A 9,802-nucleotide genomic window follows, 5' to 3' on the forward strand; every position below is an offset into this window, starting at 1 on the left:
AGTAGGTTTGAAATTGGTATTTCCTGAAAGTACATACAACCCATTGATTAAGTTAACTTTCATGACCACAAGTGATCCTTTTGTCACTGTAATCTTTCCACTTCTAGATTTGAAGGTACATCCTTTATTGTCCAATGCTCCAAGATAGATTAAGTTTCTTTTTAATTCAGGCACATATCTTACATCATTTAGAACCATTTCAGTGCCATTATGGAGTTTGAGTCTTATAGTACCGATCCCTTTAACCTTGTAGTTCTTGTTGTTTCCAAGAATTACTTGTCCACCATCCAACTCTTGATATGATTCAAAACTGAGCAGCCACTGTCCATTACCCAACCATCATCAATTTTCTTATTTGAAACACAGAGTACCTCTGCACTCTCATAACCATCCTGAACAACTTCTAATTCACCATGGATTTTGATGTTTTCTTGGCCTTTTTTCTTTCTGGACAATCTCTTCTATAATGACCCTCCTTGTGGTAGTGGAAGCACTTGCCCTTGACAGTCCTATTCCTTGATCTGCTCCTTGATATGCTCCGAGACTTTCTTCTGTCACTCTGATCTCAGGCATTCCATGCACCATGAGACTGTCGACATTTGATAGAGATTGATTTTCAGTGAGTGTATCAGCTTCTTTAGATCTCAAGGCCTTTTGTACATCATTCAAGGAAAGTGAATATCTAGCATATTTTAGAGTTTCAACAAAGGTTGAATAGGACTTTGGAAGAGAGTTCAATAGAATGATTGCTTTGTCCTCATCATCGATTTTGATTCCAATATGTTCAAGATCGAGTAGCAGCTTGTTGAACTCATCAACATTATCTCTTATTGTCTTTGTTTCATTCATCTTGAAACCAAATAATTCTCTTCATGTAACTACGATCTTGTTGAGATTTGGTGAGTTATAATTCTTCCAGTCTTTTCTACAAGCCAGCTACAGTTGTTTCTGATGAAACTTCTCTAAGCACCTTATAATCAAGATGCAGAATTAGAGTGTTGAATGCTAGTTCCATTTGTTCATTCTTCTAGTCTTCTGAAAGTGATTCAGGTAGGTTTTTAAAACCGCCCAATGCCTTTGCCACCTTCTGTTGAACAAGGATGGCATGTATTCTTCGTCGCCAAATCCCGAAGTCTCCTCTGCCGTTAAACGCCTCCACATCATCTCTTGTCGACATCATTCTTTATTCACAATCGATCAAGAAACCAAGCTATTATACCAATTGTAGTGAATTATAACAGAACTAACGCTTGATGAAGGAGCACAATGACATGCACAACTATGGAGTTGCTTAGAGATTACAGAACAATAACAAAGAATCGCTAAGAATCTAAGAACAACACGAAAACAAGAACACGAGAATTACGTGGTTCGATCAATATGATCAACATCCACGGGAGAAGGAAGAACACTTTCATTAGATTGAGATCTGATTACAAGGATTTGAAAGTAGTACAACTCACGCCCCTCAAAGCCACGATTGATTCACTCTTGTATCTCGCTATGCATTGACCTGAAAAGATTGATCAACACATTTGAATTACAAAAACAAAAAGATGCAACCCGTTGAAGATCGATAAAGTACAATAATTGAATAATAATAATAATAATAATAATAATAATAATAATAATAATAATAATAAGTGTATTTATTCAGAGGAGAAGATAGGGGTGTCAAAATGCAACACGACACGTCAACTTGACACGACCCAACACGAAAAAAAATCAGGTTCGGGTTGGGTTTTTTCGGGTTCGGGTTGGGTTCGGGTTGGGTGGGTTCGGGTTAGACGGGTTTTGGGTTGGGTCGCGGGTTGACCCGAAATTTTTTTTTTAAAATATTACTTATATTTTTATATATTGTATGTTTGAACAAAATTTATTGTATATTTATATGTTTAATTTTCATCATTTAATATTTATTTTGTATATTTTTTTAACAATTGTTTATTTGATTTAGTAAATATATTTTTAATTTCTACAATTAAACTTTCAAATTTAAATCAAAAATTTTGTTATTATGTGTTTAAATTAAAATATTATTATTATTTTTTATTTTTTCGAATTTTTTTATTAATTTTTTCTAAAAAAATAAAATAAAATTCGGGTTAGGCTGGTTAGACGGGTTGAGTCGAGTTAGACGGGTTCGTGTTCGGGTTGGNGGAGGTTTTCGGGTTGCTTCGGGTTTGGGTTGGGTTCGGGTAAAAAAAAATCGCGGGTTGACCCAAAATCCGACCCATCCGATCCGATTGACACCCCTAGGAGAAGACGTATAACAAATAAAAAAGATATGGCCAAAATTTAGAGTAGGCAATTTTATTTCCAAGAATAATAATTAAAATGTGTTAATTATATTTTTTTAAAAAAAATCAGATACATGATTAACATGAATTCTCGAAGTTTACAATATCATTGTCATTGTCGTTTTGCTTAGTTAATTAATTTTGTTTCAAATGAAATTGTTCTCGTATGCAACACAAGTTCGATTTTCTAATTATGTATAAATAAATGATTTGTTACTGTGAGAACCTAAAATATTTTTTTTTGAGATGTAATTATTTATTTAATCAGGGACATGTATAATATTATGTTTTTGAAATCTTGGTATTATTTGAAATAATAATAAATTCAAAAATATTAAATAATACATGATAACCAAAATTTTCAAACTAAAAAATACATGAAATTCGAAATACAGTTGTAGACATGTATTAATTTTGAAAATTAAGGCTGAGATAACGATCAAATTGGAAGAAAATTGTAATGACATGATATGTTACTAGCAATAATTAAGATTAATTATTTTAAATTGAAGAATTTAAAATAATTAAGCCAGATAATTAAATTGTTTAAAATATGTATTAGAAAATGCCGATTTATAGAAGATATTAAAATGCATATTTAAATTTTATAGCACACGAGAGTTGAAATAAAATAGATCGGATCAAGTTTCGAACCCAAAAAAATAAAAAATAAACACACACATCGTCATCATCTGATTTTTACCCTATCTTCTCCCTGACCGTCCCCAAACCTTCAACCATCATCATCGCCACCTTTGACCGCTCATATCTCCGCCATCAGCCGCCTGTTGCGACAAACTTATTATTTAGGTTCGATTTCTAGCCTTGGTTTGGCAAGTTCAAAGGCTGCCCGAAGGTAGAAGTTGAATCTTCCGAATTAATTCAATTTTGGTCCAAATATTACATTAATATTGATTAATTATTGGGTTATTGTTGTAGGTTCTGGAATTGTGCGAGTTGGAGGTATAATCTGACGAACCTAGAATTTATCGCAATAATTCGAGTTAAAAAAATAATGGAATTCGAATATTGTGAATTTTTGAAATAAAACTCAAAGTTTGGGAAATTAGGAAAGTTAATCGCTTGAATATTAGTTTAGCGTCATTTAAAGCTAAAAAAATATTTTACAACAAATTAAAATAGAAATGATTGATTTTAGGTATTTTAATCAAATATTGAGATTTTTGGAATTTAAAATACCTGAATAGTTGAATTTGGATTGTTTGGTGAATTTAAATATTTGTGGAATTTTATATGATAATAAGACCATTTAAATTAATAATTAGGTGATTTGTCCGAGTTGACATTTCTACAATTTTCTTGAGCATTTAAAATACTGGTAAATTGGTTGATGTACGTAGAAATCAATTATTTTTCACGATATCTGACAGAGGCATCTGATGATCATATGTGTGATTTATTTGTTATTTGTTGATTTACGTGATATTATATCATGACTTGCATTTTGTCAATTGGTAAGTGATGTACAAAATAAAATAAAATATTTCTTTCGTCAACACACATTTTTATTTATTTAGAGACATCAATAGCACTGACTATATCATATTGAGCATATCTGTTATTGAGATTAAGTTATATTTCTGTTGAGATCCGTTACATATATGATATGATATTGTGTCATGGAGATGTTTGGCTACCTTAATTTGGTCCGCCTTAGGTAGTTGCTAGCTTTGAGGCTGGGCCATATCCCAGGCACGCTCTGTTGTGTCGTGGACCAGCTCGAGCATATATGTATGATTGTTGATATCGATAATTAACTCCTGATATCTTGCACATAGCATAATTCCATTTCTATGCCATATATCGTGGTTTCTTGATGTCTCCTACAGAGGTTTTTGACCTCGAGAAGGGGATTTCGTGTCTTTTGTGTGTTGACATGACATGTGGTAGAGGTGGTTCGACCTCAGGCGCTCGAAAAGAAGTATCAGGAAGTACCAGAGCTCCTTGAGAGTGAGCTCAGTTGTATTTAGGTACTGTGTAGTGTTACCGTCTCCCAGATACTACATGTATATATTTAGATGATTGTATTATATTATTATCGAGCCTTGTCGACTATATGATTTTTTTGGTTTGTTTTATGCCATGATTGTGTCTGGCTGACACTTGTTTATGTTGTTGTATTTATTGAAGACATATGAAACGTCTATTGCTTAAAATTATACCGAAATTATTTTTTTAAAGTTGTGACCGAAAATACACACACTAATAAACATTTAAATAAGTTAACATGTGTTTTAAAATTCATCCAATCATTGACATAAAAGAGGAGTTACTGTTTAACCAAAAGAACACCAACGAATATCTAAAATTCTGGCCATCACCAGAGCATAAACGAAAATCATAAACATGTTAAACTACTTTTTAAAACCCCTGACTCCTAAACATAATATGCGGAAGAATGCAGGGTCCTCGGGGTTATCATGTGCACCCCCAGCTCCGTCTACTCAGTCTTCAGTGCCTCCAGTCTCCACATCTTCATGATCATCTGCATCAATCACACCTAGTGAGTCTAAAGACTCAACACGCCGGAACCGTAATAACAAGTACATATACATATCAAGCAACAGTGAAAAGTACTATAATTAACATAAGTTTCATGGTCTTCAAAAATATCAACATAAGCGTAAACATATTCATTTCAAATCATGTCATATCGTATCAAATTATATGTGTTCATTTTTTCTTATTGAATTCAGATAATTAGTTGTGACTTTCGTATCAACTCTAAGTCGATGGATCCATCTACGTATAACCGTGGTACCCGGCGACGGAGACATCAGCGATAGTTTTACCCGTCCACTGAGCCTTGGCCTTACATGTTCGTGTTCGTGTTCTAATTAGTCACAGCCAACTCACTTCCTTCGAAAACATGTCATCATATTCATCATTTGTAAAACTCGTGCATATACACACCTTTTCTTAAAATCAAGCATGCAGCGTGTTTCTAATATTAACATAAAAATTCATGTTCAATAACATATACATTTTAAATATGCATGAACAGTTGTAAGGGCACTGCCAGGACTGCTAACATACTCAGTTGCAAAAATGACCTGTTCCAATCACACTTATCGAACGTCTTAAAAACATAATTGTAACCATTCTTTAGACGTAAACTCGAGCTCAAACCTTAACTTCTATAATTCACTTAAAACTTAGACATGGGTCCCCGTTTTAGTCCGAACTTAACCAATCTTAAACCATATTTCAAAGGCTCCTAACCAAACCATGTATGACCCAATTAAACTGTCAACAACCTTGAACACATTGACATATCAACACCCAAAACGAACCATGCTCATCAAAATCAAAAACTCCTAAGCGCAGGACTAGGCGCTAGCTGAGTAGCGCTGCCCCTCTTGTAAGCGCATATGCGCAATGCATCAGCGCTGCGGTACTACAAGATCCGAAGGTCAAGCACTGCGGTGCTGAAAAGGAAGCGCTGCAACGCCAATCCTGCGGGCAAAAACTCCAAATTTCCACCTCAAATCCAAGCCATCCTATGTTCACTCGACCCAGACCAGGCTCGAACCAACCTACCCTAGACCACAACAAAACCCTCCTGCACTGCCCTAGCCATGACCCTCAAACGTATACTCTCGAATACACGAGATACACCCGAACATCTCAAAGACAAGCCCTAACCACGTCTAGCTTCCTCAATTTATTCCTAGCCCGAAACCAGCTATGCACGAGCCACTCCAGGCCACGTCTCAGACCCACCAGGGTCTACTCCACATCCCAGAAGAGCCCTTGCACCGCTGCACCCCTTGAAACAACCGATCGAACCAAAAACCCTAACCCGAAACATGAATGTCCGATCGATCCTTACATGAGCACGATCCCACTTCGATCTCAACATCTAGACGCCATCAATTAGACGTGTTTGAGTCCCATACAACTCGATCCAGGCAATCCCTTCAACCATAGCAAAAAGCATGAGAAGCATGACAAGAATAATGCATATTTTCATGTGGAAATCATGTGAAACTGATTCTCTTCAGTAGCTCTATTAATTTTCATGCAAAAACAATTCAAAACACATATTATGATGTGATCAATGTGAAAAGAAGAGAATCAGGCGTGCCTTAATGAAGAAACGTATGCAAAACAATGACCAACGGAGCGAGGGACGAACACCGGAGGACGGGGCGACATTTCTACCGAATTTTCTTGCAAAAATGAGAGCCAAAGTTGTTGCTAATTTTTGAGAGAGGAGGGCCGGCCAATGGAGGTGAGAGGGGGCTAGGGTTAGGGTAAAGAAAGATTAAAAAATGAGCCAAGTTTTGATATAAAATGTTAGTGATCTAGGCCCAAAACTCCTACTAAAAAAGGCCCATCAGGCCCAAAAATGCGCACGTAAAATATTTTGCTTAGGTGCACTTTTAAAAATATTACATGAACCCTCAAAAAGTCCTCCGCTTCGATAAAAATTGAATATCGGTTTAAAATACGACTTAATGTATAAAAATATCTTGAAAGGCTCATTTTCAAAAATTTTCATATCAATTACATCATATATTAAATAATTAAAAATAATTATTTAAGAAAAACATTTGCGCAAACTGTTCCCAGTCTCCTTCCTCGTTCGAGCGTGAAATACGGCTAAAAGCATATTAAATGCAATCTAGTAATTCTTGAAATAAAAGCACATATTCATGTCATAAACATGCATTTAAAAATCATTACATAAGCATTTTAATAAAACCCTAGATTCGCATGCATATATTTTGAGTATTTTATTTTTTAGTATATCTTATTTATGGAAAGGTCATGCTGAAATTTTTATATTCCCAAACGTAAATTTTTAACTCACTTTTCCGTTGTTCACTGCTTAATCATGATTGCATATTAATAAATCATGATTAGGATAACGGGCCCTCACAGAAATATTGAATGCAAGGCAGTTTTTGCTCAACAGGGAAGCTAGCAAATTTCAGTGCAGTCTGAGTACATTATTAATATGTACAAGAAAGCAGTCTACATTTAACCACCCATCCCAATATCAATTTTTGAAATTAATGATACTTTGTGAACAAGTTTCTCAAAATATGATATGATATTAAGTATGGAAGAAGAATATCGAATTATGGAAGAATTGTCTCAAAATTTTGGAAGAAATATCAATCGAATTATAGTAAGATTTTCACCTCATCATCTATAAATACCACTCTATGTCGTTCGAAAATTCACACCCAAAATTCAATCATAATTTGAAGAATTTTCTCTGAAGGTGTTCTCAAATTTTCAAATTCTGGTACTCTAAGTTTTGCCGAGTATCGAAACTCTGCCGCAGTCTAGGTCCAATGAGGATTTTGAGATTTGCCAAGCCAAGAAACAGTTTTTCTTCATGTTTTCTTCAAGATCTAAGGTAAGTGGACTTGTTTTAAAAGTATAATTTTTGTTATGTCTTATTTCGTTTTTTTGAAAGTTTTCGGTTGAGAGCAATTTTTCTTCTACTACCCCTTCTTGATACGATTATCGTATGTTCTATATTTTGACAATGTGACGATTCAACTGGATATATATATATGGGAATCCCAATATTCGATAAGTTTATGGCCTTTACACGTTGAGATTGTAATCGTTATATGACATCACCCCTTAGAAGAGTACAAATTAGGGATTGATATCAGTAAATAATAGAAAGTAGAGAAATCTCGGTGCCTAGGCCAAGATATGTTTATGTTGATGATATGAATTATCTTATGCATGATATGTTTTTTTTAAAAAAAAAAAATCATGTGTATTTCTTAAGTACCTCACTTGCTGAATGAAGATCATATCATTTACCCCTTACTCTCCCTCCTCAGAAAAGTGTGAAGATCAGATAGAGGAACAACTAAAAGTTAATTTACTTTATGATCATTTTAAGTTTTATTCGATCTCCCGTTTTAAATGTTTCCGCATATTTTTATCATTTTAAGAATTTACGTTAAAAAGACACTTTTATGATTGATTGTGAATTATAAACTGGTTTTGGTTTAGGTTGTACAACGAGACTTGTTGTTTTCAATTATATGGTTGTAAAACAACGTCGATGTCGACTAACCCGAGCACGAGGCGTGACAGTTACTTAATAAGAAAATAATCATTGCACTCATAAATTCTTTATGTATAGTTATTCTTTTATTTTGCTTCTCAAATATTCAACAAAAATCCGATCAATTAAGTCAACCAAAAGATTTAAATAAAACTCGGACGGTTTCATGAGTTAATTTTGTGAGACACATATTTTATTTAAAATTACTAACAAATGAACTTTGTTTTTTATGACAAAAGTATTAGTTCTGCGTATACTGAGATATGAAACGAAATTTAAACAAGAAATTTTATGTTAAACATTTAATAAATATTATACTCCAACTCGATCGATCATCGTGTTCGATTTTCCTTGTACTGATATAACTTGTACTTCAACTCCAAATCCTGCCTCCACCACTGATGAATCCCATGTGACTCCATCAAACCCATTGAAGAACTCGAATTAATAGTCAAATACGCAGAAGGAATCAGATGCGCTGCTTCAGAATCCTTGCCTCTGGCACTCGAAACAATGCTCCCTATCGAATGCTTCGTTGCAAGCCTCCCAATCTTACCAGCGCCTATCTGCTCCATCTTCTCCCTGTGCTCGAAATATCCGACGTACTCCGAACAGACAACGTCGCCCGAGTTTATAAACAAGTAAGGAACCCACGTAGAAAGCACGAGAAACGGGTCGTTTACTGTATCCTTTGTCGGCATTTTTCCGCCATTTGCAGCAACAGCAAGCCCTGCAGTGATCACACTGTTAGCCACCCTCAACCCCATTTTCACCTTCTCGTTCTTGATCTTCTCGATTGGAGGCGATGCGAATGGAGGGTTGAAGAGGTAACTTTCAAGATGTATTCCCATTTTCTTGGTCATGTGTCTTCCAATAAGGAGTCCTATGGATGACCCGATCGAATGCCCCGTTATCCAGACATTCGCAACGCCAAATTTCGCGACGATTTCTTGGGTCATTTCCATGCCGATGCGAAAGCGAGTGCTGCTTTCTATATTATTGATCATGCAGTGCAGATTTAGCTTGATATCCTCGGCCCTGCTGCTGGAGTTGTTGATAGGTCCGCGAAACGCGAGCACGAACCGAGGGGGGTTCAGGCCTGGGTAGGCGTAGTGTGGAGGTGGGAACTTGAACTCATAAATGGCTCCGAAGATCGAGAGATCGTGGTCATCGACGAGGACACGGTGGAGCATGAAGTGGAAGGATTCCCACCAGAGAGGAGCCAGGGCTTGAGAGGGCTGGCGATTTTGGTGGCGGTCTCGTTCGAGGATATAAACCCCCTGAACTAGGCTTGCTGCAATGGATCTTCTGTGGTTTGAGTTGTTCCTGTTGGATATATATTAATTATGCAAATGAAATTAACATGGGAGATCCATCGTACACAAATTAACATTTTAGATAATGTATATATATATATATATATATATATATATATATA

At 35.5% G+C, this 9,802-nt stretch overlaps 1 protein-coding gene across 1 annotated transcript; it reads right to left on the minus strand.

Annotated features, from left to right (window-relative positions):
• Window positions 1–8,576: 8,576 nt before the first annotated feature.
• On the minus strand, window positions 8,577–9,712 carry LOC140990243 (GDSL esterase/lipase At4g10955-like). Its single transcript, XM_073459842.1, has one exon. The coding sequence runs from the start codon at window positions 9,555–9,557 to the stop codon at window positions 8,697–8,699; it is 861 nt and encodes a 286-aa protein (XP_073315943.1). The 5' UTR covers window positions 9,558–9,712; the 3' UTR covers window positions 8,577–8,696.
• Window positions 9,713–9,802: the final 90 nt, after the last annotated feature.

This window comes from Primulina huaijiensis, chromosome 12, assembly GCF_012295235.1.
Source record: "Primulina huaijiensis isolate GDHJ02 chromosome 12, ASM1229523v2, whole genome shotgun sequence".
NCBI classification, from domain to species: Eukaryota; Viridiplantae; Streptophyta; class Magnoliopsida; order Lamiales; family Gesneriaceae; genus Primulina; species Primulina huaijiensis.

Excerpts from the sequence above, each read along its gene's own strand:
- LOC140990243 (XM_073459842.1), bottom strand. The coding sequence starts at position 9,557 with ATGCTCCACCGTGTCCTCGTCGATGACCACGATCTCTCGATCTTCGGA.